Source organism: Apteryx mantelli, chromosome 1 (genome assembly GCF_036417845.1).
Source record: "Apteryx mantelli isolate bAptMan1 chromosome 1, bAptMan1.hap1, whole genome shotgun sequence".
NCBI classification, from domain to species: domain Eukaryota; kingdom Metazoa; phylum Chordata; class Aves; order Apterygiformes; family Apterygidae; genus Apteryx; species Apteryx mantelli.
The window spans coordinates 128,660,003-128,687,955 of NC_089978.1; the positions used below are offsets into that span (position 1 = coordinate 128,660,003).

General features: G+C 49.8%; 1 protein-coding gene across 5 annotated transcripts; it reads left to right on the forward strand.

Moving 5' to 3' along the window:
* BOC (BOC cell adhesion associated, oncogene regulated) lies at positions 1-27,887 on the forward strand. Of its 5 annotated transcripts, none has more exons than XM_067301807.1 (19): positions 1-65; positions 1,983-2,156; positions 2,785-3,063; positions 11,809-11,955; positions 12,586-12,729; positions 13,060-13,353; positions 14,194-14,466; positions 15,180-15,478; positions 18,481-18,649; positions 19,607-19,717; positions 20,868-21,074; positions 21,893-22,074; positions 23,263-23,368; positions 23,566-23,688; positions 24,372-24,593; positions 24,829-25,055; positions 25,658-25,737; positions 26,390-26,583; positions 27,192-27,887. In XM_067301807.1, the coding sequence occupies exons 2-19, from the start codon at positions 2,060-2,062 to the stop codon at positions 27,374-27,376; spliced, it is 3,339 nt and encodes a 1,112-aa protein (XP_067157908.1). In that variant the 5' UTR covers positions 1-65; positions 1,983-2,059; the 3' UTR covers positions 27,377-27,887. The 5 variants fall into 5 exon arrangements, with proteins under 5 accessions (XP_067157908.1, XP_013805637.2, XP_067157924.1 ...); XM_013950183.2 differs by having other exon boundaries at positions 18,484-18,649; XM_067301823.1 differs by having other exon boundaries at positions 2-65; positions 18,481-18,643.
* The last annotated feature ends 66 nt before the right edge of the window (positions 27,888-27,953 follow it).

The following is a 27,953-nucleotide window of genomic DNA, read 5'->3' on the forward strand; positions in this document are numbered from 1 at the left end:
CACATAAGCCTTCAAAATACCATGTAAAGATGCTCTTTGTGGCATTTGCAAAGCTCCAGCTGCAGGTCAGTTTGTTTGGCATCTCTTCCTTTTGAAATTCCAACTCAAAGGTGGCTTTTCTTTTTCCCAGCTCCTCTCAACTTGAAATGAATGTCTTCTACATGACTTGTCTCCCAAGCAATGCTCTGGTCACAGAGGGGCAAGGGGCCAGCTTGTGACGCTGTCAAAAGGACTGCACAGTTTGCAGAGATGTACCCAAACTAGCTTTCTCAATTCCTGCTGTAGCCATGTAGAGCTCAGCACAGCCAGCCACAGACATTGCCCCGAGCGCTATGCTCTTGGACCTTTGCTGTCGCCAGTGCTCAGGTGGAGTCGTTTGAGAATAGCCAGTTAGATCTCCACAAGTGCTGTCATTCCTTGCTAATAGTAGGTCAGCCTTACCTTGAATGACTTGCCAAGCATCTCATGGGGAGTCTGTCGCAGTCCTTACTTCAGGAGTCCCTCTTTTAGAGGTTATGTCTGAAGAGATTTGTCTCCCCTTTCTGACTGAGATGGATATGGAAAGGACGTGCTCAAACCAGTGATGACTAGAGCAGTGACCATAGTGAAAGTAGGTAATACTGTTCTGCAGGATCCAGATGCTTTTGAGGATGGTGATTGCGATTAATGAGCTGACTCTGTATCTGCAAGGGGAGCAGGAAAAACAACTGCTGTTTGAGTTGGCTACTGTGGTGTTTGGTCTTTGGGCTCTTCCAGTGCCAATGCGGACATGCCATAGGAGCAATTCTGAAACACCTTTAGACTTGCAGGTCATCTTATTAGGACTGCTCCTAGAGGGAGCTGAGAATGCTGTTAGCTGTATTACGATTTCCATAGAGGGATACCTCTTCTTGCTCTCAGCCCTTCACCCTTGGTTGAAGGTGAATCCCATCTGACATCAAAGGCATATTGGATGGTAACTTCTGGCTGTAGCCACTTAGATTTTTAATCCCCCCTACCTGGCTTGTCTGGGTTAGGGTTCATTCATGACAGTCTCTCCAAAACAGCTGCTGTGCTGTGAAGAGCTTCACAGCAATCTGGGTTGTGACAGGTGGCCTTGGGCTTCAAGATTTTTGAAGATTATTGATGCTTTCGAATGTGAATCTAGTGGTTTGTCCAGACAGGGAAGTTCAATTCAAAACAGGCTGTGCATTTCAGGCAGAACAGTTAATTTGAATTCTTTCATACATTGGATCTCTTTATCTAGAATAAAGGTAAAGTATATTAAGCCAAATTAGCTTAATCCACCTTTAGCCTAGGGCGTTGAATTTAAACAAATTTGGAATTGGTCATTCCTCTTCTCCTGAAAAGGTGTCCTCTACTTCGGAATAATTCCTTGTAGAGAAACTTTTAGATAACATAAGGAGTCTTGTCTGAACTGGAACATGGGTATGCTCAATAGTGACATGGTCAAAGTCTCAGGAACAGACTGTGAAAGTGTGGGATCAGCTCTGTTTCCTAGGCTAGGACTGTATTTGCATCTACTCTTTTTTTTTTTTTTTTTTTTTTTGCATTTAAGCTAGAGTATATTCTGCAGACACAACCAAGAAGTAGCAACAACACTGAGCAAATATCTCCAGGAGCATTTTGTTGGAAATGTTCGTGTTTTGCTCCTGAAAATTGCATGATATAGATTGCTGGCACAGTACAGGCACTCACTTTGCTGAATCTGAAATGGTGAAAGGGAGTATATGTGTGTGCGTGTGTGTGTGTATGCACGAACATGTAAATTTGTACTGAGAGCTGAGGATATGATGTTTTGGGAGACTAACAACCATGCTCAGGGAGAGGCCGGGGAGGGGAATTGCATGTATCAGCATCTGAAGCCTGCTCAGGCCAGACTTGGTGAATCCCTGGGAGTTTGAGGGATATTGTTGAAGAAGCCAGGGGAAAGCAGAGGGAGTCTGAGGGTGTCATACCATCATCTCTCTTGTCATCCACAGGAAGCTGCTGCCACACCTCCACTGCATCCTCTGAGGCAGCTTATGGGACCCTTCCCTGGGTGCCTCTGCTCCAGGACATGCTGCATGGGATGGCAATGACCCGCGGAAGGAAGAGACCAATGTCCCCCATCCCTTGCCTGATCCTCGCAGCTGCTAGCTGCTTTGCCAAACTGAGTGAGTTTCCTTTCTTGCTCATCTATTCCATCTTGTTTTATGTTTTGCCTTGAGGCAAATAAAGGCTATTAAACTCGAGACAGCAGATCCCCCTTCTCTCTCAAAAGTTTTGGCTTCTCTCACTTCCCTAAGGAACATCTTGCAGTGTCCAGTCCCATTCTGGAGGTGGTGCAGTAAATCCTGCTGCCTCACTTCCTCTAGGGGCAGGGGGAAATCCCCACTAGCAAAATCCCTGCTTGGGCAGAGCCTCCCTGGCTCCGCTCACCCAGCGTCCTTACCCCGCTGCTCCCTTTGGGCTGGTTAGCATAGCCGTGCCTCAAGCACAGGTTGATTTCTCTCTCCATTCCTTCCTTCCTCAGTAGCCTTGACCGAAGGTCTGAGTTCAAACACTCCCTGAGAGGAGAAGGGGTTACAGTTTGAGTTGGACATCTCAGCATGGTAGTGCCAAGGAGAAATGGAGCTGATGTGCATTTCCAAGCACTAGGGTGGGTGTGGGGGGCAAAGAGGACTGTGCAGCACAAGTATAGGCAATGGGGAATGCAAAACATACCAGCACTAGAGTTTTTACCGTCTTGTTTTGCTGAGACTCAGGGAGCTTTCTTATTTCCTTTTCTTTCCCTCTGTGCAGGTGAGTCTCTGCAGGTCACTGTCCAGCCTGCCTCTATTGTCCAAAAGCTGGGGGGCTCAGTCAGCCTAGGGTGTGTGGTGGACCCCCCCAGGGTGAACCTTACCTGGAGACTGAACGGGAAAGAGCTGATTGGATCGGACAACATGCTGGGTATCCACATTGAGCGAGGGAAACTCATCATCACATCTCTCAACAACCACACCGTGGGGCGATACCAGTGCATTGCTCGTGTGCCTGAAGGAGTCATTGCCAGTGTTCCTGCAGTGGTAACGTTAGCTAGTGAGTAGTTTCAGTCTTTTGCCATCTCCCGTGTTGCTCGGGCTTCCACTCAGGCATCTTGAGAGGATCATCCAAGCTCACTCGTTCCTGCTGGTGCCAAGGGAGTGCTCCCTTGGCCTGGGCCATTTTATAGCATTTTCAACTGTAGACTGACTGTTGTGTTATGGTCTGGTCATGACCTAAGAAGTTCTTCTGCATGGCAGGCTACAGACCTGTCCTGCAGTGAATTTATACAAGCCCACAAAGAGCAGGAACAATGTCAGCTATGAATTTTGTGTGCATGCATTTGGTTCCCTGACTTCGTTGCCTCATCTAGTTGCTGAGTTCTTAACTGAGATTACCAAAAAAGGCAAGAGCAGAAGTTGGCAGGACACAGACACAGAGCAGCACAGTATCTAGAAGCACTTGTAATGTGATTTTTTTCTTTAAGGGGCAGGATGCTGTATTTGCTACAACCACTGGGAATCCCAGTGATGCAAGCTCTCCTTTCCTGGAGGTTTGTCCTCTTCACATTAGGCTGCAATGGCGTGGTAGCAAGGAGCCACCTTGCTTCTGAGCCACAGCTCTGAGCATGGGACTTTGCTGCTATCTGTGAGTTTGTCCTCTTCACTGCTTCTCTCTCGTGTTGGCGACAGACCAAGGAGATGTGTGGGCATAGTGGGGAGTGTCTTAGCATGAAGAACTTCTCTTACAGGGGCCTGGTTTTGGCCAGATGTTATGCTCAAATTGGAGAAAGTGCTGTATTTGGATGCATCTGAGAAAGGGCAACCCACGCCTGCTGGGAGAAGGGGAGGCACTGTATGAATGACCCTTCTTTGGCGGCAGAGAGTCTGATCATCTCCGAGACCTGTGCAGTTTCTGATGGAGCAAGTTCATGCGAAGGAGACTGCTACCCCCCCGGCATTGACAGCACTGTCTCCTGGCCCCCTCCTCTGGCTTGGGGAGGCCTCCATCTTCCTGGAAAGGGGGAGTTTGGGGCTAAGATTTAAGAAAGTGAAGGAGTGAAGATATTTGTGCAAAGCAGGGGCTGGCTTTGCTTTAAAGCCAAGAGCTATTGGCTTGTCACTGATACATTAATCAGAAGTGAAATGTTTAGGCCGGGCTGAGTAGGAGGAGGAGAGGGAAAGCGAGGGAGAGTCCCTGAGCTCCAATGCAGGGCAGGAGGGGGTTGTCACCCGGCTGAATCCATTGGGGAATTTGGCCTGAGCTCTGCACTGAGATTAAGTTTCGGAGAACACATTCCAGAGCAGAAAGGGGGCTGTGTGTGCTGGTGGCCTGATAGAGGGAAGGAGAGGAGGGAAGAGGTGGATGGGATTACCAAGGGCATGGTTTGCATTTAGGAGAGCAGGGTGTGCTCCTCAGCCTGATCATTTCATTCTTAGACTGAAATTCCCCCCCCCCCCCCCATACACATACTCTTCCCTGTCCCCCAGTTTTGTCTCCTAGGACCAAGCATTACTTTTTGGCCTATCTGTCTTCTCTGGTCTAGAGTCAGTGGCAGAGGGGAGCAGGAGGTCCTACCATGTCCCTCAGGACAGATCAAAGCTATAACCAAGTCCAGCACTGCCCTGGAGCAAGGCACTTTGTTGATTTAAGCCTGTCCTTTCTTCCAGTCCACACGGTCCCGGGTAACATGAGATGAACAGTGGTGCTGAACAGGTCCGATTAGAACTGGCCTGCCCTGAGATTATTTGCACTTTTACGGACCTCAGCCCTCTCCAGGAGCCAAGTGTCTTCAGCCACTGAATTGCAACTGGGGCTGGGGGTGTAAATGAGGGGGACTTGGCCCTTGCTGCAGCGTCTGCCATGGCAAAGGCACTACTGATAAGGGGAAGCCACAAGCACCCTTCAGTGGAGCTCACAAAACTGAGGCTGGAGGTTGGCTGAATGAGCAACTAATCCATCATGGAGCCTCCCCTGCTGCCCTGTGTGGATCCTCTGACTCTGTAGGGGAGCTGGGGATGGCGGCAGCTGTGTCCCACACAGATTTTGGCAGTCTTGGGCAATAGAGAGCCCCGGGTGGGGAAGGCTTGGCAGCTGATGAGTGGAGTAAGAAAGGGAAGCTCTGGAAAGACAGGGGACTGAAGGTGTAGGAGGAAAATGTCTCTTTGTGTGGCCAGAGGAAGGGGATCAAAGAACAGGTTTATGTTAGTGAGCTGGAAGCTGCTTTCTAAAATGGCTTTGCATAAGTCTAAAATAACAGAGTAGGCACTGATTTGTAGTGGGACTGAGTTTGAAAGCAGTGATAGCAGATGCGCCATGGGCTGTCACTCCAGCTCCAGACCCTGTCTGCAAGGGCCTTGCTTGGAGCTGGTTTGGTGAGACTGTCCTCTCAGGAGAAAGAGGGAAGCCCCTGGCAGGTAGGCATAGCAGTTGATCTTCCAGATCACCTTGGGGGCTGAAAAGGATGAAGAAAAACCCTCTGAAAGTTTTAGCCCTATCCAAAAATGTCTTAGGTGGAGGGAGGGAAGTGACACTGGAGCATGAATGAGACAAGCAGGAGAAACAAAGTGTTTCCAAGGTGTTTTTTAGAAGAGGGCCAGGGTCACTAGAAAAGTTGTCTTGCTAGGTTTGGAGGGAGTAGTTAACATCCTGTGGCCAAATTTTAGGCTATTATTTCCACTCTTTTTTTTCTCCTCCTCCTTTGGGGGAAACACCCTAGAGCACCCCAGACTGTGCACCATTCCTCGGTGGCCTCATGCTTTGCTGACAATCAGCAAGCAGATAATCATCTTTATCACGCTGACAGCTGTGGCCTTGGGACAGATACCTACTTCTCACATCTGTGGTACAGTGATGCCTATTGGCATTCCTGAGTCCATCTCTGCTCTCCTTGGCTTGGAGGGCTAGTCGAAACTAGCAGTTCATTCCTCGAGCAGAGATGAAATAGTTATTGTATAGCCGAGTGGTCAAGGGAGCAGGGATTTGCAGAAAGGGGAAGATTTCTTAAAGGAACAGCACTTCAATCATAACTTGAGCAATTCTGAGTCCGGTTAGGGCTAGCCGGGTGCCCTGTGATGCCAAAACCCAACACTGGCAGCCTGTGGCACATCAGCGTGGCTGTCACTGCTGGTCGCTGCTGGCTGTGCTGTGTCGGGTAGGTGCTGCATTGCTCAGAGGCAGTCCTTTGGCCCTGCAGTGATGGGCTGGAGGCTGGGCCAGCTTGACTATACCGAGCAGGGGTAGCTGGTAGTCCTGATTTTTCTAAGCCTTCGTATGGCTGGGAGGCACAAGGAAGAGAGGATTTTTCTCTGCCCGCTTCCGGGTGGCAAATTTGCTATCACATGAGAAGCTCTGCTCCAGCCCCTTTCCTGAGTGGAAGTGCTGTATGAAGAAAGTAGAGCTCCCATGAACCTTGGGGGAGCACATAAATTCATGAGGGATATGAATACGTTGATGTGGGCTGGTCCTGCACCGGTAAAAGACTTTGAATATCCAGAGTCCTGGTGGGACTAATGGGGCAGCTCAGCAGCTCTCAGCAAAAAAACCTCTGAAGTGCTTTGCTGCAGTGAAGTGGGCAGCCAGGAGTGGTTAAAGCCATGCAACTAGCAGCGCTGGGCTTGTGTGTTAAACATCAGTGCATTTCACACAACAGCAAGCCTGACCTGGATAGACATGACGTTAATTCAGACAGGGAGGGAAGTAAAGGGCATCCAGCTGCTTTAGCACATGCCTGGGCTATCCCCTGCCGTCCTGGGGCCAAACAGCACGGACACGAGCTAGAGCTGTTCCCAGTGACTTTGGGTCAGACCTACACAGGCCAAGGCAACACTTGATGCCAACCGAAGGATCAGCTGCAATGCCCAGCGAGGAGTTTCCATGCTGGGTTTCCTGGTAGCCCCTGGGGCAAAGCCGGGCTTTCCCACTTGGGGCCAGCAAGCAGTGATCCCGTGCTGGGCTGTGCTCGGGATCACGCAGGAATTTGCAGCTGCTTTCGGCAGACAGCCCCCTTCGTTTTCTTCCTGCCGGGGCCTCTCTCCTGATGACTCCCCTGATGCATGTACCGGCAGCAGGGCAGGAGGGAGGATTTCAGCTGCACATTGGAAAAGCATTTGCTCTCCTGGCAAGCTTCCCGAGGGGCAGAGGTGAAGCAAGGAGAGGAGCGAGGAAAAACACAGGTGGTGTTTCCTGAGCCGGCCCGAGGAGGAGAGAGCCTGCGGAGATGTGGCGGCAGGGCTGCGAGGCGGCCTGGGGCCGGGGAAGTGAAATGGGAGTGAGGGGGAGATCCTGCCGTGGGGACCTGGTGAGACAGCGGGTCCGCCGGCTGTTTCCCAGACGGAGTGAGCAAAGCAGCAGTCGCGGTGCAGCTTAGCACAGGCAAGAGCTGTAACCCCAGGCTGCTCTGACAGCCAAACGGGGGATTAGCAGGGAAAGCCATCCCCCCTTGCTGTTTGGGCCGGAGGACCCTCTGTCCTGGCCATTTCCTGCTCTCCAGCACTCTACCTTCCCTCCCTGACCTTTCCCTGCCCTTGAAGTGAAGGCAACAGGGAAGATTTTCACCTTGAGGGCCTGCTTTTATTTGCTCTTACGTTTTTTGTAAAAGTTATTTATGGTCTCCCATTCATTTAATCTGATCTGTCTAGTCTGTCTCATTCCTTGGCCCTGGGCCCTGGCGTTCAGCTGGTTTTGCTCCCTGATGACAGTGGCTCGGCTAGCCGCAGGCCTGACCCTCCTCACGCTCCTGCTCACGGGATCACGCCTGCGAGCATGGCGCAGATGGACACAGGCAACGGCCTTTGGTTGCACTCTCTTAAAAAAAAAAAGAAAAGAAAAAAATCCCTATTATCCCAGTGCGACTGGGATTTGCAACACTCTGTCTGTCCATGGCACTTCGTGGCTGGTGGATGAGGACTTGCAGCCTCCCTGTGATCAAGTATGTCTTTTAAGGACAAGGACATGTGCATGTGTGCCTGTTAACCTCCAATATGGGCTGGCGTGCTAAAGCAAGGCTATCGTATGGGAAAGGAAACCCAGCCAGTGGATCAAGGAAGTGGTTTCTCCCAGCAGAGGCAGAAGTTAGGCCAGTGGTGTAAATTGTGTGGTAGAAACCGGGTAATGCTGCTCCAGGCTGGGCAGCCGGAGGGGGTGAATGGTGGACCCACGCACTGGAGGTGCGCTTCCTTTGCCCGCGTCCGCGCCATACTGCACTTGCACGTGCCAGCAAGGAGAGGGGCAGTGGGCAGCGCTCCTGGGCCAACCCCCCTGGCAAGCACAGCGGCGTTGTTCGCTGTGGGAGCAGCAAGAATTTGGTGGAAAAATTTGGAAGGAAGTTTTTTATGCTTGCTCACTGAGAATAGCTTATCCCTGTGCCCACCTGATTTTTCCCCTCTCCCTTGCACCTGGGTTCGCCTCTCCACTGCCATCCTCGCTCTGCCGCTCTTGCTCTTGTGCTCCCACAGCTGCTCCTGGCTCTCTCTGTTTCCTCCATCCCTTCCTCCTCCAAGCGCAGCCTTGCTGTTCGTTCTCCCGGAGGTCAGGCTGGCTGGCAGGGCGGTGAAGGCAGGAGGAGCAAGGGGGTGCCCGTCCTCCCTGGTGGGGCCGGAGGACCTGCAGCTGTGAAATTGGTGGGCTGACGGTTTTGCATGTGAGGGACCCCCCATGTCTGCCCCCCCAGGAGTTGTCCCCATCCCCGGGGTCCCCACAGCATGGGGACGCGGCGCTGCTCTCTGAGAGGCGAGTTCGGGGGGAGCCAACTTGCGGCAGCCCTCTCATGGAGGGCACAGGCCCGGCCCCCCGTCTGCAAGTTTAATATTAGAGGCAGCCTTCCCTGCTCTGCACTGAGTGCAGGCTGAAGCTCCTGTCTCTTACACAAGTGAGTCTTTTTGACTGTTGAAATCTTGCAGTTATTTTCCATCCCGGGAAGGCTGGTGTTGCCTGGTGGGCGCCGCTGCAGCGTAGCCCTCGGTCTGTTCTTTCTCCTGCCTCTCTGGCTCCTGGGCCCCTTTTCCCTCTTCTGGGGCTGTGTGTGTGTATGTGCAGATCCCTGCCAGCATTGCTGGAGCCTGTGCCTTGGCTCCGAAATCTTAATTTGGATGTGATGAATTCAGACCACCAAGGCGCACATTAATTTTCCTGATGCTCGTTTATATTTTGTTGATCGGAGAAATATGTGTGATGTGGGCAGGCAGACACTGGGTTCTCGCCTTTTCTCCACCTCTTTCCATTTCTGTGGCTCTTACTATTTTATTCCTTGATCAAACAGAAAAAGCAAAGAAGAGAAAATAACCAGCACCCTCCCCCTCCCTAGCAGTAACTTTTGTTTTTGGAGGAGCAAAACGTGCTGCCAGCTTCTCACAAGTTAAGAGTTAACCTTCATCTGGCTTTAATACCCAATGGAAACGTGGCTCCCCTCCTCAGCTTGTCTTAAAGGATTAATCACATTTCTGAAGTTCACCCTTATTCCTTCTTTTTATTATTATTTTTTAATTGAATGATGCCAAGAAATTCCAGAAGTATTAAGCATGTTCTCTGCAAATCATTTTTATGACATTGCAAAACCTCCCCTTCTCTTTTCAACCTCCTGCCTGTTCTTCAAATCTGGGCACTGGAACACTTGCTCTCCCGACGGCCCGGCAGCCTCTCCAGTCGGCATTTGGGGGAGGTTTTTGCGCTGCCTTGCCAAGAGAGCTGGTTTTTATTTAAACTTTATAAAGGATCTTGCTTTAATCAGAAAGTCTGTTTGAGAAATTTCATGTCACTTTTCCATGACTGTGGGTGGGAGAAGCTTGGAGCCGGAGTTGTCTTTTGCTCTTGGAGAGCTGCTATATTTCCCAGAGAACAAAAACACATTTTTCTGCTCGCTGGGGCTGCCAAGGGAGGGCTGTGTGTAGTCCGCTCTCCACGAGCCCTTCTGTTTTCCCCCCACTCTCCAAACTGCCTGAGGTCACAGGCACCACATATTTGGATTGGTTTTGAGGGGCGACAGAGCTGTTGACAGCGCCTGGCCTTGCCGTATCATGGCGATGGATGTAACGGCTTGCCTTAGCCTGGGGTTTTGAAAAGGAAATGTGGTCTCATCCTGATTTAGTGGCCTGCTACTCAGAAGATGTGTGCTAATGCTGCGTCCTGTGGCAGATCGGCTTTGTTGAGCCTTGACGCAATAACATAACTTATTGCTGCAAGGAGCAGAGTTGTCACTGGTGGTCGAGTGGGCTGGTGCACGGTGCTATAAAAATGCATAAGTGGGACTTTTTTCCAAGTAGGATGAAAAAATTCCAGGCAAGGATGCACAGTTTTTCCATTTCAGCTGCCAGTTGTCACTCCCCAAAACTCAGTGCCCTTTCCCTCGTTGATGGCAGGGCCCTGGCACCAATCCCCCTCCCTCCCCACACAAACTGACCCAGACAAACTTTGGGCTTGTGGGCCCTAGGAAAGATATGCCAGTGTATCCAAGAGGATTTGGCTGGACTTCTGCCAAAAAGCGATTTGGGGGCTAAACACACATTTTAGGCCACTGAGGACACCTCTGCTCGGCTTGCAAACTGAGCACCCCCAGGCTGAAATGCTCCCTGGCCTGGCAAATCCATGGGGTTTCTGCTCCTTCTTTAAAAAAAAAAAAAGGGAAAAGAAAACAAAAATCGTGCAGACCTTCCCCCAGCCCACACTGCCATTCCTGCTTCCTAAATTGACCCCACGGAGAAAACAGCCCCCTTAAAGCTGGTGCAACCAGGTACAACCATGTGCAGAGGCAAGGGCAGGGACAGCAGGTTTGTGAGGCCACTTACAGCTAGTTTTGGGAGGAGGCGGCTGTGCGGTGCAGGGCAGATGCGGACACGAAGTCAGTCTGCCCCTAGGGCTGCAGATGGGAGCCCTCAAAGCGTTTCAGTGACGGCCTCCTGCTCTTCTGGCCCAGCTGGCTGAAGCGCGCAGCTGGGAGAAAAGGGAGAGTGAAGGGGAAGGGGCTGAGCTTGGAGGAGCTTGAGCCTGGGAAAACATCCCCCCTTTTTGATGGACTTCCCAAATGGACCAGCCAGCAGACAGGCGCAGGTGCCTGGTTAGATGCCTCCCCTGCTGAAACCCCATCTGTTCCTCCTGGTCTGCTATTCTCATTTATCTCTTTTTTTCTTTTTTTAAAAAGCCCCCTTGACTGGCAGTCTCACCCCCAGAATGCGGTGCGAAAGCAGGGGACCCGCTAGCCATCAAACAAACTGCGCCAAAGTAGCTCCCGTCTGCTCAGGGAAGGTCTCTGGCCCCTTGCCTCCCATTACCTTGAAAAACCATTTTAGTTTTTGTGAGCAAACCTGCTGAAGGAGACTGCTCACCACCCCCTGGTTTTACTTGCAGTCCTCTCGCTCTTTGAACTGGGGTGCAGGCACTGTTCAGACATACTAAAACTCTAGTGGTTAACCAGTCTTTGCCTGTAAAATATTTGGCTGCAGCAAGAATTCCTTGCGTGGAGATATCAATTGTTCAGGCAGTGGGAGAGTTGGAAGCCGAACTTTAGGTCTGCAAAACACATGCTGAGAACGACGCTTTTCCTGCTCACGTTCCTTCTCCTGCACTTGCCTTTCAGAACAGGTATTTCCCATTTGCTAGTCAAAATAAGTCATTTGGGGGTCTTTTGCTTCTAAACTTTATTGCCTGATCCTCCCAAATTTTGTTTGTCTTCACTGTTGTCTGCCTTTTGATGCTAGTTTTATAATTTGGTTTCTCTGGAAGGTTTCTGAGGAGGTTTTCTGGCTCTCTGGAGCCAAAGCCGGGGTGCTGAGTCAGCCTGTGAGATGCTGTCCTTTGCTCTCTTTACAGATCTCAAAGATTTCAAGTTTGATGGCCAGCATGTGATCGAAGTGGATGAGGGGAACACGGCTGTGATTGCCTGTGATCTGCCTGAAAGCCACCCCAAGGCTCAGGTCCGCTACAGCGTGAAGCACGAGTGGCTGGAGGCATCCCGAGGTGAGCCGCCAGCGGGGATGAGCACCAGGAGGGCTTCTCCCTCTCATCCTTCTCCCTCAGCCCTCAGCTTTACCCTTTCCTAGCAGCAATAACTTTCTCTGTCTGCTGCCTCCTTTCTTCTGTTCCCTTTGCACTGACCTGAGCACAAGTTATTTTAGAGCCTCTGCCAGGTCTCGCTGGTGTCCCCCACTACCTATGCCTGGGGAGCCACATTTAACACCAGCTCATGAAAGGGGAGAGGAGGCAGAATTGGCTAATACACCATGTTGCTCTTCATTGGGCTTCTTCGTTTGTTCATGAAGTATTCCTCTAGTCCAGTCCCTCAATAAAGATTACTCTGACTCTGAATTTGGGGGAATTTTTTAAATTTGGATCTGAATTTTGCAGCATCACTCCATTTGTTGCATGTACATATGACAAGTTTTTCTTCATGTGAGGCTCCGTTCCTTCCCCTGTTGCTTCATTGCTCCCCCCTCCCAGTGCTGGAACCAGAAGGGGTCATTTCACTGCTGTCAGTATTATCCTGTTCTTTTCTCCCTTCCCATTTGCCTACGTTTTCCTTCAGGGCACTGCGTTGTTTCTGGTCTGTGATCTTATGCCCACACACCATCTCCTCTTCTCTCCCTATAGACAACTACCTTATCATGCCATCCGGGAACCTTCAAATCGTCAATGCCAGCCAAGAGGATGAGGGAACTTATAAATGTGCTGCCTACAACCCTGTGACTCAGGAGGTGAAAACCTCGGTCTCCAGTGAGAGGCTCCGTGTAAGACGTAAGCCGTCTCCTTTTGCTGCACGTCCTCCTTAGTGCTTCGAGCCCTGGGAACACATACCAGTGCTATTCCAGCTGGTTTTCTGTGTGAATTGACATTATCAGCTGCTGGGAAAACTCTGTTCCAGCAGCAGAAGGCTATGAGGTCTGCTCCCCAGGGTTTGTGTGTGCAACCCCTGGGATTACTGTACCTCCTCAGGGGTTGCACACACATACCAGTGCAGGGGAATAGCATTAACCCTACCATTTCCCCTACCTGGACTCTGTAAAGGGCACTTTCCCATTGACCACCTTCCTTCCCACCCACCTCCCTTCCTCCTCTCCTCACCAGGCTCCACAGCGGAGGCAGCTCGAATAATCTACCCGCCTGAAGCTCAGACCATCATTGTCACCAAAGGCCAAAGCCTCATCTTGGAGTGCGTGGCCAGTGGGAACCCACCTCCACAGGTCACCTGGGCCAAAGACGGTTCCAGCGTCTCCGCATACAATAAGACGCGGTTCCTGCTCAGCAACCTCCTGATTGACACCACGAGTGAGGAGGACTCCGGGACCTACAGCTGCATGGCTGACAATGGGGTTGGTGAGGCTGGAGCCGCATTCATCTTCTACAACGTGCAGGTGTTTGGTGAGTGCTGCGGTAGCCCTCGCTCGCCTTGTTCCAGGAAGGGCTTGGACTTTCTCCGCTATGTTCAGGGGAAAATACTAGTGCTGCTCTACTATTTCTCTCCCTGAACAAACCATAATGCAAGGAAAACCCCTACCTGAGGTTCCAGTTTCTAGGATATAAGACAAATCCTTCCTTGAGGATGCTGGTTCCTCCATCCTGGCAACCCACCATGAATGGGAGATGATGGATCCCCTCTTTCCTCTGGGCAATCCCTTCTCTTATCATTTGTGTCATTGGGTTTTCACTAACACTCACTGGTGCAGGACTTAGCTGCTGCTTAGACATATTTGACATTGCCATAGGGGACATGTCAGGGAGTGTCTTGCTCTCTGCTCTGCTCTGCTCTGTAGGGAAGCTCTCTGTGGGGTGGGAAATGTAAGGGACAGTATACCTTAGATATTTCCACCACACATTTTTCCCCCTCTGACAAGCATTAGGGAAGATATGCCTATGTTTTGTTGGAGTGCATGTCGTCCAGGTGCTTCTCTGTTGTTGGCACAAGCACAACTTTTGCAGGATGGTGTTTCAGCTAAGAAAAATGGGATTTTTATGTGCCTTCTGTCACCATGAGACTGAGAGAAGCAGCTGGCCTTGGACCTCTCCTTGTGGCTCACATGGATGCTGAAGGGGAGGAGTAACAAAGCAGACCCCTGTGGGCCTTTGTAAAGGGAGCAGGACTGGGAGGGCTGAAGATCCGTGCCTTCGCCCTCGTCCCTGCCAGAGAGGATAGTCCAAAGTCATAAGCGTGCTGTGCTGCTTGCAAAGTGGTGCTCAGCAGCTATATTTTTCCCCACACAGAGCCCCCAGAGGTCACTATGGAGCTGTCCCAGGAAATCATTCCCTGGGGCCAGAGTGCGAAGTTCACCTGCGAGGTGCAAGGGAACCCCCAGCCCTCCGTCATGTGGCTGCGCAACGCCATACCCCTCTCCTCCAGCCACCGGCTCCGGCTGTCCCGCAGGGCACTGCGGCTGTTCAGCGTAGGGCCTGAGGATGATGGCATATATCAGTGCATGGCAGAAAACGAGGTCGGCAGTGCACAAGCCATGGTGCAACTGAGGACAGCCCGGCCGGGTAAGTCTGTACCCAGTCCCTTTCTCCAAGCTCGTGACTGTTCAATCACAGAGCCTAATGCACAGGGAAGGACCAGAGAGGAGCAGGAGAAGAAAGTCTGTGTGTAACCCTTGTGCTTGTGTTGGAGCTGCCATGTTCTTCCTTCCCTTTCACCGTACAGTCCTAGGGTTTCTCTGACTGGAATCTCTGTATCTCCTTGTAGGAACAGATGATAGCAATGCCATGTGTGCATACCTGAGCTAGCTCTACATGATAGGCAAAGGACATCTGGGTGTAGTGCCTTACCTCTTGACTTATTCAGCTCTCTGTACCTGAGTTTGCACTGAGCAAGAGCTTAAACACTGATGTGAGTGGACACACCTGGGGTAAAAGAGGTGCCATCTGTTTACTTGGTCTGTGCTGAGCCTATTCTAAGAATGGCTTCAGAGGGGTAGGAAGCTCCATGTAGCCAAGGGCTGTTTTGAAAGATGCCTCAAAGAGGCATGTTACATTTGTACTGGGAGAAGGAGAGCCTGTTTCCAACACCTTTTCAAGTGGCACAGCAGCCAGCACTGCCTGGGACCCAATACCTCTAAGGTACCTGTGGTGGTGGGCACCTTCAGGCCTCTGAGAGGATTAATTTAAGGGGCTTCTCATTGCTCTGCCTTCACTGCAGACTGGAACTGGCATTTGCCCTGCCTACCCCACTCATTCACTTTGGGCGTCTTTTTCAGGAACTACCCTGAACCCTGGGCGAGATGCCTGGTTGAGCTCAGCTCAGCCTCCGACACCACCTTCCAGGGACAATGCTCTAAAGCTGCCCCTGGATAAAGCTGGACTGCCAAAGCCTGAGACGACCCCTCTGGCAGCATCTCCACAGTGCGCAGCCAACAGAGAGTCCGTGTCTCCAGCTGAGGCCCCCATCATTCTCAGTTCTCCCCGGACATCCAAGACAGACAGCTATGATCTGGTGTGGAGACCTCGTCCTGACAGCAGAGCCCCCATCCTCTATTACGTGGTGAAGCATCGCAAGGTATCGCTGTTTTGCCTGCTCCCATCTTTCCTCAGCACCCATTCCACAGGAAGTCTGGTGGCCTTGTTGCCTGTTTGCACACCCCATGGGCAAACATGGGGCATGGGCACCCATTGGTCACTGGTGGCGCTGGTTGGTGCGACATCCTCAGCTGCAGCCTCAGTCCACTGAGGTATGAGGAGGGCAGGCTGCGAGAAGTTTGTTGAGCTCTCCAAGAGCAGTGCCAAGAGCAGCATATGTGTCTGCATGAGCGTGCAGAGGGTATATGCACATCCATGTGTATTTCCAGCTTAAAAGGCTTCCACTTCCAATTCCCAGCTGTGGACTTGCACAGCCAGGAAGTCCTGAGGGCAGGCTGTGCAGTGACTTACTCTGTAACACTCTTGTCTTGGCTGACTTTCACAGTGGCATGAGCCACCAGGAGTGGGGGGACATGTCTCCCTTGAAAGGCTCAGGCTGCAGGATGCAGAGCAGCAGCCTCTCCCAGCTGCACATACCTGCCTTGCTAAATGAAGGACGCTGCTCAGCAGCGCTGAAGCCCCCATGCTCAGTGATGATGAGGAGCAGGCAGAGAGCTGTTATAGCAATGCTAAATCTTCAGGGGGGGTCCTAAGCCACCTGTTTCTCAGGGTTTTATTCTAGAAGATGAAAGACTGTGCTGTCAAGCATGTCTCTCAGCTGATGGCGCAGAGCAAGCCCCTGGTGCACCAACAAGCAGCCCTGCCAGGCCTTGGGGTTCCTGCCCTTCGCCTGCGCTTCTCAGCATGGTGGGCAGACTTCACACAGGGCTGCAGCCCAGTGGTTGTTCTAAAATATCAAAGCACCATTGAGGTAAAAATTCTGCTTTCAAGGTGTAGAGCATCTCTTCTCATTTTGCTGGGGATTTGGGGGGGAAAAAAGAGCTTGGATTTATTTGTATTTCTTTTGGGTATGCAGGAGTTGCAATTGAGTGTTAAGTTTTGTTTTGGGGTTCAAGTACATTCCAGATCTGGTATGTTTTGGATTCCCAGCCACTGCAAGGCACCATTTTCAATTATATATGTATCTATTTTCCTGGAATTTTTTGAGTTCATGAACATATTTGTTATAATAGGAGGCTTTTATAACCCCCACACACATCCTTGATTTCTTTCTAAACAAAACTTAAACTGAGGGTTTCAGCTAACCATCTCTTTAAAGAGCCCTTTGAAACAAAGACATGAGATGCCGACACAGGCAACTTTAAATAAAAAAACAAAAAATGCCAAAAGCCGCATCAGACTATTGGGTCTATTTGTCTGCCAGAAAGAGATGTGTCCCCCAATAGCATATCATGTAACAACTAATTCTGCATATGATCTTAACTTGCATACTAGAGTTTGACCATATTTTGTTTGTTTTTCAGTGCTTCACCTGGAAGGGGCTGTAGGGCAGTGGAAGGTCACCATGGGTCACTGCAGTTTGCAGTAATATGTTTTCAGTGTAGTCCAAATTCTCAGCTGGAGACTCTTTCTTGGGAGACTTAAAGATTGTATGGGAAGGGTTTAGTCCCAATAACCCTTAAACTTGTTTAGAAAGAGTGTCTTTCCATCAGAGATGCTTAGAATCAAGTTATATAGTGATCTGGGTTTAACATCTCTGACTGGAACTGCGTGTGTGTAGAGAGGGAAGGAATCAATTCAGCCACAAAAGAAAAGGCTCTTTGTGTGAAAGATGGCTAAGGAAAGCAAAACCTACTGACAGAAGACTTAAATTTGTACTGTGCATGGGTCTCTCTCTCCTCTGGAAAATATCTCAGGATGTTTCTTTTCCCTACTCCTACACTGCCCCTAAAATCTCAACAGCCTGCGAGCAGTCAGATGCTACACAGCCATTATCTTTGTTTCTTAAGAATTTCTCTTTTTCCTGGATATTAGCAGTCTTTAGAGCTCCCCTCCTTGGCCTCACAACTCTACAGGCTCAGGAATAAAAATAAAACTGGGCAGGCATTAATCAGTCAGTGTCAAATGCTTGGAGAAGATAGATAAATGATACAGCAGAGTCTTGGCATTTCCGTTTTGTTGCGTTGCCTGCCATTGCTAATGCTCCTTTCGGCACTGGGTCACTTCGGTGTCCTGCATGTTTGCCTGCAAAAATATTATCCTTGCAGCTGGGGAGAAAGAGGAGGGTCCCACCTTCCTTCCCCCTCTGTTTGGGGCATCAGGACATCATTGAAAAATGAACTGTTTCCAAGCCTTTCTGGCAGCCACAGACATACATGGTCTATTCCCTGCTTAAACATTAGGGTTCCTCAGTTAAGCCAGGAAATGCCGGAGGGAAGGCCTCATAGACTTAACTCTGCGTACCTCGAAGTGTCCTGGGCTAGGATGCAGCTTCCCAAAATCCCACAGTAAAATCTGAAATGGCACAGCCTAAGAAGGGGTTGAACCCTCCCTCCCGCCCCCCAAGGCAAAGAAATGAGAGCACCAGGGAGACGGTCAGCCTCCCCCTCCAATAAAGCTAGCCAATTAACAGAGTAGGCACTATATAACTGGATAAAAAGCCATTATTCAAGTGATTTAGGTCCAGATCACCAAAGTGGTTTCCAGGCACCTCATTCCATAGAAGTGGGCAGCTCAGGGTTTAGGCAGTAGGAGAGATTTGGCTCCTAAACCAACTAGATCCTTTGGCTAACTCTGCCTTTTGTGAACATAACTGCTCCAGAGCTATATGCACTGCTGCATGTATTGAGGAACAGTGATAGCAGAGGGGAGCAGCAGATAAAGCAGGGGTGAATGAACCTCTGAGACAGCTAGGGGTCAAGAAAATACCCCTATGCTTGGTGACTTGTCCTGTTTATACCTGAATCCCTCAGCTTTGTAAAAACAGGCTGGAAAAATCTCCCTCCTTTGCAGAAGGGGAACGGACATCAAGGCAGGGAATTTAGCCCAGTTGCTACAACCTGTAATGCAAGTTTCAGAGCTTGGTACAGGCAAGAAGCCAAGCTCACCCCCAGCTTTGCAATATGTGCATTGGTCCTTCAGCAGGTCACCAACACCTCAGACAGCTGGGCAGTGAGGGACGTTCCAGCTTCACAGCACCGCCTGACCCTGACCAGGCTGGACCCCGGGAGCCTCTATGAGGTGGAGATGGCCGCTCACAACTGTGCTGGCGAGGGACAGACAGCCATGGTGACCTTCAGGACTGGTAAAGGTCAAACCTTTCCCTGGGCATTTTGCTTTGAGTCGCTGGGAAGGACCTTGGAGATATCATGCTCCAGCCTTGAAGCGCAGGCAGCTGCCCAGCGCTGGCCCCACTCTTACAGCCTGCCACGGTCTTTGAGACAAAGGGGTTGTTTCTCCTCTGGAAATGTATCTGCTCTTGAGCTTAGAGCAACTTTGTCAAAAGGGAGAGTGGAGGGGAAGGACAGCATGACTGAAACAGGGGAAGGGAAAATAAAGTCTTCACTTCTCCTTGGGATGGAGTAAGTCACTTCCTGTCTGGGTGACTCAGTTGGACACCTGCAGAACCACAGGAAGTAGGTCTGGAGTGGATGTCAAGAGGTCACTTAATCTGTCTTCTGCCTAAAGACAGGATCAGCTGTGCAGGGGTTATTCCTGACAGGTGTTTATCTAATCTGTTCTGAAGCACCTGTCCTCCACTAAAGGAAACTCCAAGCTTTCCTACAGTCTCCTTAGTATCAAGCTACCTTTACCATTAAAAAGATGTTCCAAAAGTCTAAGCTAAGGCCCCCTGTCCCCTTGCTGCCTTTCCTATCTTCAGCGAGCATGAGGAATGGCATTCCCTTTGTAGCAACCTTCCACACAGGGGTGGACTTGCCCCCACCTCCCCTCAGGCGTCTCTCTTGTGCTAGTTACCACCTTCTCAGGCAGAAATCTAGCAACAACTTTTTCAGAAAACCAATTAAGTTTTAGAAAATAAAATGTTAACAGGAGGAAAAAGCTATTAATAGTTTAACAAACCTGCACTTTAGTGCATCTTTTAGTTCCTGTCTGCAAGTAGAGTGCTTCGAACCTCTAGGGCTGTTTTGGTCCAAAGAGTACTTATCCCAGCAACCTTTCATGGGAATATTTTTTTTGCCCATCAGAGCAAAGATTAACTTTTTCATGCGTCTCCTTCTCACTGATGCCATCTCTTCCTTTTGCATAGGACGGCGCCCAAAGCCAGAGATTGTCGCCAGCAAAGAGCAGCAAACCCAGAAGGATGACCCAGGCACAAGCACTCAGAGCAGTAACCAGTCCGACAACAGCCGTCTATCCCGTAAGGCTCTGCCTCAGCTGGGCAAGGGGGGGGGGGGAGAGGAGTACTAGGTCTTGTTCTGGGTAATAGTGGTCAGGCTGTGCTGGGGTTAAAGTCTCCATTGGTTAGAACAAGACTGTGCAAAGCTGAATGGGTGATGTCTAGCTCCTGACAAGGACCGGTGCTTCTTGGACATCCCTGCCATTGCTCTGGCAGGCAGTCGCAGGAGAGCAGGTTGATGCCCCGTGGGCAAGGAACCTCTCAGAAGTTCTCTCTCTTGCTGAGTTTCACGTGAAGTGTTCAGAAAGCCCCACCACAAAGTCTGCGAATGTGCAGCACCCAGGAGGAACAAGCTCCTGTGCACCATCACGTGCTGGAGGGCAGAAGAGAATCCAGTTCCAGCAAGTCCTGGAGTCCTTGTCTCTTAGTCAAGCCCTACAAAGGGCCCACTCTAGGGATGGAGATTCCTCCACTCAGCCATTTTGTTGCACTGGAGAAATGTCAGTTTCTGCCTGGTTAATCCAATTAATTGTATTCCACCTTGTGTCTGCCATTAGTATTATTCACTGCTGCCATGATGCTTTATGTGAATTTCTCTGTAGTCCTCCTTCCGTCTCCCTTTCATTCATGTGTTCTTTTTTTTTCTTCTCCTCCAGAGCTCAGTCAATCTCTTTTCTTCCCACTTTTCAATTGTCTTCCTATCTAGTTATATTTCTACAATTCAGAACTTTTCCTTATTTCCTCCTCATCTGTTTCCTCTTAGTCTTTCCTCTGTTCTCCTCTCCTTCACGCATTTGTTCCCTTTCTTTCCCTACTGTCAGTCTCCCCCTACTCACTGCTTCCACATCAGTCACCAACCCTTCATCCACACCTCTCACTGCTACCTCTCCCATAACATGTATATACACACCACAAACCTTGCCTCTCCCTGCTCTATTTGGGAGAGGAAAAGGAGCGAGTTGCAAGTAGGAATAAAAGGAGGTTGGAGAGCACAAACTAAACGGAGTGAGGGTTTGGGGTGCCAGATCTAATGAAGAGACAAAAGAAGAGAGTATTCATGATTTAAAGAACACGTGTGGGTGCAATGCAAGTAGTCCTGAGCTACAGGATTCTCCAGACATGGAGAGATGAATGTGTCTCATGTCTTGATGTCCTTCTCTGCCCCTTGCAGCTCCAGAGGCACCGGACCGTCCGACCATCTCCATGGCATCAGAGACATCTGTGTATGTGACCTGGATACCCCGTGGGAATGGCGGGTTCCCCATCCAGTCTTTCCGTGTGGAATATAAGAAACTGAAGAAGCTGGGAGACTGGGTCCTGGCCACCAGTGACATTCCTCCCTCTCGCCTCTCTGTGGAAATCCCAGGCCTAGAGAAAGGTAGGCAGGTGTTCTCCTTCTCACTTTCCAGAAAAGCTGTGCAGTCCCCATAGGACGGTTAGCCATCTGTCACATCATGCTTAACCCTGAGATGTGTGAGCAGAACAAAGCCTTCCCAGCAACAGCCTTAAATGCAAAGGGAAACTCTCCAATTTCTCCAGCTGCATGGACCAGCATAGATTTGACCTCCCACAGGGAAGCTTGCACATGCTTTTCTGTTTTACAGGATATAGTTACTAATGGCATAGGAGTGTCTTGGTTTTGCCACTTACTAGACAGTACAGATCCTTTCTCTTCCTAGTCACAGGCAAAGCATATTGGCACAGAATTCCCATTCTACTTCACATGAGGAAAGAAGGCATCATTGAGCTGGCCAGCTTAAAAGGGGAAAATATCTAGTTAAATTTAAAGAACAGAAGATTGATGTTTGGGTAAGAGTAATTTAGACTCAGAGCTTTTAACTCAGATTTATGTACCTAATTTCCATGTAGTAAGGGAAGGAAGCCTTTCCAGACCTGCTTTGGCATCAGGACATTTTTTCGTGCATCTCTGAATCCACTCACACACCTTTCAGTACAGAATTTTGCTAGCTGACCTGTAGACCTTCCAGATAGGAACGGGGGGAGGGAAATAAAAACAGGTTCAGTCTAGCATATGGCTGAAATCAGTATTTGTACTTCCATCAAAGCCTCTCTGAAAGCTCTCTCTGCCTTCTGGAGGAGATGTAGCTCCTCTCCACAAGCCTGTGCTGACAGTGGAAGTCATTTAAGTCCTCAGTACTGTCTTGGTGCAACTCTTATTTCCAATTTCTCCCCTAGGCACTTCCTATAAGTTCCGTGTCCGGGCACTGAACATCCTGGGAGAGAGCGAGCCCAGTGCTGCATCTCGGCCATATGTAGTGTCTGGGTACAGCAACCGTGTCTATGAGCGCCCTGTGGCTGGGCCATACATTACCTTCACAGATGCCATCAATGAGACCACCATCATGCTAAAGTGGATGGTATGGCTTGGGGTTGAGGGTGGGTGGGAAGGGAAGACCTCTGAATGTGCAGATGTGTGGGTGCTACTTTCCCAATTCACAAATCTCCCAGGTTACCATACTGGAGCCTGTCACCAGCGCAAAGGGATCTGTGATCCAATAGCTCTCTCCAGCAAAGGAGGCCTGGGCTTGATCCAAGAAGGAGCAAGGAAAGTCTGAGAACCTAGGAAACCCTTTTTGTCTGAACCCAGCATTGTGTGCAGGAGGCATTTCACTGCATAACCTCAGGGTCTTGACCATTTTGTTCAACAGGCATTGATGCATGGGGTGGCTGCTTGCTCTCCTGGCCAAATTCTTGGAATTCATTAGCACCTCTGACTGTCCCAGGGGTTTCCAGCAGACATGTTCTTCGCTTTCACTTGCTGGATAGTGATTCTAGGTGCTGGTAATCATTTACAGCAGTCCACCCTAGAGGATTTTTAGTAGGGAGTAGGATCTCTTGGATCACAAGCCCAGATGCAAGCATTCCAGCAGCTAGGAGCTAATTCAGAGGGATGCATCACCCTCTTCTCTGCCACCTTCTTCTTGCCAGAAATTGCTACATGGCAGAATGGGCGCTGCTGTTCCTTTAAACACAAACAGTAGCTGATAAGGTTTGGTAAGGAGGAGTGGTCTCTTGCCAACCTCCCTGGTAAAATACTGGATGGAAGACAGCAGGAACAGCTAGGCCTGGGACAGCATGACCCCAGGTGGGACAGGAACAGAACTGTCTACAGAGACGTGAGTCTTCTGTGCTCACTGGTTCATTGTAAGATGTAGTTTGTCAGGAAGCCCTGAACCTAATGGAGTGAAGGTGAAAGGGCACTTATCCTTACCCAGCTGAGTCACTGTTGCTGAGGAATTTTTTTTTCTCTGAAGCATTGGCTGTGGGTCTTGAGAAGGAGCAGAATACTGGATGCTTGGGCTGACAGGACCAAATTCATGGGTCTTCTGTTACTGGAGAGAAGCAGGGTGTGAGGGCATGAAATAGCTCTCAGCCCTTGGAAGGAAGCCCTTACTGTGCAAGCCAGTGGCAACACTGGGACAATCTCCTTGCTCGATCTTCCTCCTGTCCCATCCCATTTCTACCCCTGCTCCCCAACCAGCACAATATCGATCTGACAGTGTGCCATCTCTGCTAATTTCTGCTCTCCCTCCCATTCTCTGCAGTATATTCCAGCCAGCAACAACAACACTCCCATCCACGGCTTTTACATCTATTACCGCCCCACTGACAGTGACAATGACAGCGACTACAAGAAGGATGTGGTGGAAGGTAGGAGATGTTGGGAGACTGGTCCCAGCTGCTGGTTCCTCCTGGGAGAATCACATGGCCAGAAGGAGCCCTGTGCACAAAAGGCAGGAGACTGTTGCAGCTGGATAGTCCTGCTTTACCTAGCACTGTTGCGGAGCTGGACCAGCTGCATGTTCCCAGAGGAAGCTAGTGACATGGTTTGTGTGTTCCCTCCTCAGGAGATCGGTACTGGCATTCCATCAGCCACCTGCAGCCAGAGACCTCGTATGACATTAAGATGCAATGCTTCAACGAGGGTGGTGAAAGCGAGTTCAGCAACGTGATGATCTGTGAAACCAAAGGTAATGAGCTCTGCAGGGCGCCTCTGGGAGCGCAGCCCTGCGCCTTCCCTGCCTGCAGATGTCCAGAGCGCAGGAGAGCAGGTACCATCCCTGCCTGATGTGCTTCATCTATGTTCAGGAAAGGAGATGGAGGCAGCTTTGGGGCTGGGAGAAGAAAGGTTGATGCTGTTGCTCATTATGTGTATGTACCCATACCAGTACTCACAGCATCTTTGTGCAGAGTCCAGCAAGTCCATTACCATTTCCCTCACAGTGGTAGTTACCTTTTGTCTCCCTGAGTGTTGGGTAGATGGTGATTGGAACCAGGAGGGCTAATTTTCCCTTCCTGTTCTGAACTGCTGTATTTGGCTTTAAGTAGTCTTCGAAGCAGCTGTACTGTCATAGTAGGAACAGCATTAAGTCCAAGTGGATGTTTTGGAGGAGCCTTTTCCTTTTTTCTTTTGCTTTAGCAGCCTAAGGGACTGGCAGATCTGTAAGCCATGCACAGAGGACCTGTCTATACTGCAATAAGCATTATCCTAGGAAATCCTCTGGCATCCAGGAGTGCTCCTTTGAAGCCACTGTAGAAGTCTGTCCATTCCACAGCAGTGTGGACATCCCTGGAGTGTCTTGCTCTTCCTCCTGCTGTCTGTCACCATAGGGTGACATGTGTGTGTCTAACTCGCTGCCCTTTCCATTCACAGCTCGGAAGTCTCTTGGTCTGCCAGGTCGTCTTCCACCCTCAACAGTGCCCCCCCAGCAGCATCCCCCACTTGGTGGTGGGCACAGTGGCCTGGGGACAGGGGCCATGGTGGCCCGTTCCAGCGACTTGCCATACTTGATTGTAGGGGTTGTGCTGGGCTCCATCGTACTCCTCATCGTGGCCTTCATCCCCTTTTGCCTTTGGAGAGCTTGGTCCAAGCAAAGTAAGTATCCTTTCCTAAGGGCCAGTATGCAAGTTTGCCCCTTATTCTGCTTACCTTGTTGACCTTGTTGAGAAGGAACCCTGAGACTACCTGAAGAGAAAAAGGGCACCCCCTCCTCTGTGTAGGGGCCCTTCCCATCATCTGTCTCCAAGGATGTTATGGGTGGCCGAAATGGCTGCCTGGTAGGCTTCACCTCTGCTCCTGGCCTCAGACTTCCTTTTTCTTCCCATTGCAGAGCAAACCATTGACATGGGCTTCCCAGGAGCTGGGCTGCTGGTATCATCCTGCCAATATACCATGGTGCCCCTGAGAGGCATCTCTGCTCCACGTGCCAATGGACATCTCTATGTTAACGGGCAGCGCTATGCCAGTGCGGCACAACTGAATGACATCTGCCCCTCTGCAGGAGTGGGCTATGCAAGCACCAAACCCCAAGATTACGGCCCAGATGACATGCAGCAGGTATGTCCACACCTGGGGTTAACAGCTGGTCTGACATGATCTGGAGGCTGTGGTTGCAGTGGGAGAGCTCTGCTGGCATGCCTGGCACCCTTTGCCATGTGTAGAAGTAGGAAGACTGGCTTCTTCTTAAGAGAGATTTCCCCTTTGCAGTGGAGTCTGAGACATAGGATGAGCAGAAAGGTCTCCACAATGCTGGTGAAGAGTTGATTTCTTGGGGCAGTGGCTCTAGGTACAGAGAAGGCAGTGAGCAAAGGGATCTCTTCATGCTAATAGTTCCTGTTTTTGCTGAGCAAATCTCACAGGGACTGACAGTGTTGAGGACTCTGTAAATAGTGACACAAGCCAAGGTAGTGGCACAGCTAAGACCATGAACTGGTTATCATCTTCCAGTGATTAAGCAGTAGGTGAGAAGTGAGATTTTTCAGTGCTCAGTCCCACTCTGTCCTCTGCAGCAGAAGAAATTGTTTCAACTTTTTCTGTCTTCTTTCATAAGAGCTTCCCCATTCTGCCCCACGGCTCTGGTTCTGTATCCCAGATCAGCACCCACCTCTTAATGCTGCTCTGTGGCATTGCTCTGCTAAGATCCTCCTCTCTCTTTCCAGCCGCATGAGGAGATCAACACCTTGCTGCAGGCGAGAGTGCTGCAAAATGGGAATGCCCAGCAAGACTACCAGCCCTCCAGGTTAGTCCTGGCTTACAGTGGGGGAGGATGGGATGATCCAGTGGGGCCCACAGGAATACATGTTCGTAAAAGCCAGCCCTCAATGTTCTCTATTTTCTGTCTCAATTCACTTGGGAAACAAATCCATGCTTGAGCACTAGGCCTTCTTAGTCTACGCTTTTTAAATAGAGCTCATTCCTCTTAAGGTTTGAGGGAAGGGTAATTTCATTTCAGAGATGATCAAGACCTACTTTTTTTTTTTTCTTCCTTTTTCTCCCTCTGCTTCTAAGTGGGAGACTGAAAAGGAGGATGAGAGAACTGATGTCTGTAGCTGGATGCTGATAAACAGCTGCCCCAAAATCTGGCGATAGTTCAGTTGCAGGTGCATGTGTCTCACTGTTCAGACTTGAGTCATTACTGCTGTGCTCCATGGGAAAAACTACTCCTCTCAGCTCCTGTGACATGCACCAGGTTTTGAATCATGGAGATCAGTTCCTATCACCTCACTCCCATCCTACAAGGTCATCCCAATTTCTCATTTTCCCCTCATTTAGGAATGTTCTATGTCATTGCATTAATGCAGTTGGCTGAGATATTACACAGGCTGTATCTTTCAAGGAAAAAGATTTGTGAATAGTGCTAAACAACCTTGTCTGTTTGTCTGCCTCCCCAGATTGTCCAATTCAAGACCAGAAGACAGCTCTTTCCTCTACAGTCTCCCAGATGACTCCACTCACCAGCTTCTCCAGTCACAAGATGATTGTCCTCACCTTCAAGAGCACTTTGTTGGCCTGCATCATCCAGTGATGGGCAGCAAAATGGGAGACCTCAGTCTGGATGCTCGACGGGATCCTATGTTCCACCAAGGTCAGTGGTCTGGAAAGCTCAGAGCTTGCTTCATCTCATTGTTCCGGACTGATCTTGAAGGGAAATCTTATTGCAGAGCCTTTTTGAAGGCTATGTTAATGCTCAGTAGTGTGGTGCAAGAGGAGTTCCTTAATACTGCACAGAATAGCAGCATGAAAAGACCTCACTAGCAGTTGGAGACTGTTAATTGCCAGGCCAGTTTTAGAGGATGGATTCTCATTTCTCCAAAAGCTTGAACTGTATGTTGCTAGAAGGCACATACCCACCTCCATTTGCAGGGACACTGTTCCTTAGCCCTTCTTAATCTTCCAAGACTGCCAGTCAAACACAAAGACCAATGAACAATTACTTGAATCCATTCCTCGAGGACTTGATCCAGCCTTCTTGTGGCATGGATTATGTAGTATTTTTTATGGATGTACATTTAAGATTGTAGCATCATGTGAAAGTATGAGAGCGAACTCCCATATAGGCAGGACTTTTAGAACGTGGTTCTTTGTATTTGATCAGAGTACCTATCTTCATAAAGTAGGCTGTTGACTAGAAAGCTGCCACAGCATCTCCCATTTCTATATGCATTGTAATTGTCTCTTGCACCTCTTTTTCAGGAAGCCCTTGCTGCCTTGGCCTGGTGCCAGTTGAAGAGGTAGAAAGGCTAGATTGCTGCCAGTCCAGAGGAGACATCCATCCCCAGAATTCACTGATCACATCTTTGGGTCAGGACCTACCAAGACATCTGAACAGCAGCCCGCCACCACTGAGGCCCTTAGAGACTCATTCTCCTACCAGTTAGGGACCAAACTGCCTTTTGCAAAAGACTTATTCTAAAGAGAGAAAGAGAATGGGTATTTATTTTTGTATAACACCTCTATTTATATATTTATGCACTTGTATATAGATGTATATGTGCCTTTTATAATGCTATGGAGACAGAAGGCATCCTTAGGAAAGCAACAGGAGGGGCCAAGAAACAGGGCAGCAGCCATCTATGGCACTAGGCTGTTCGTAAGAACAGAAGACTGAAATAGAGCAGCACAAGAAACATTGTGGGGCATGTGCCCAAGCAGAGCTGCCACCAACATCTAGCACCCTCTTTGCAGCAAGGGCTTCATGAAAGATGATGCTATGGAAAAGGGTTTTTTTCTTCTCCCCCATAGGAAGGCATCTCCCAGGAACACACTCGCATGAATGGACTGGAGTTATGCACTCTGCCTAATCAGCCTTTCACATACACGCCATCTGCAGCTGCATATCTGTAAAGACAAACCCATGCTTTAACATCTAAAATAAAGGCTTTAGTCTTTTCTGTGGCTAGCTGTACACTAAATCCTCCCATAGAATGAGCCCACTCTTTTTCCCTTGCAGAAACA

Bases quoted from the DNA above. Each gene is read 5' to 3' on its own strand.
- BOC (XM_067301807.1), top strand. From the start codon at position 2,060: ATGCTGCATGGGATGGCAATGACCCGCGGAAGGAAGAGACCAATGTCC. The intron at 12,730-13,059 runs GTAAGCCGTCTC...TCTCCTCACCAG, and splicing joins TGAGAGGCTCCGTGTAAGAC to GCTCCACAGCGGAGGCAGCT. The intron at 18,650-19,606 runs GTCAAACCTTTC...CCTTTTGCATAG, and splicing joins GACCTTCAGGACTGGTAAAG to GACGGCGCCCAAAGCCAGAG.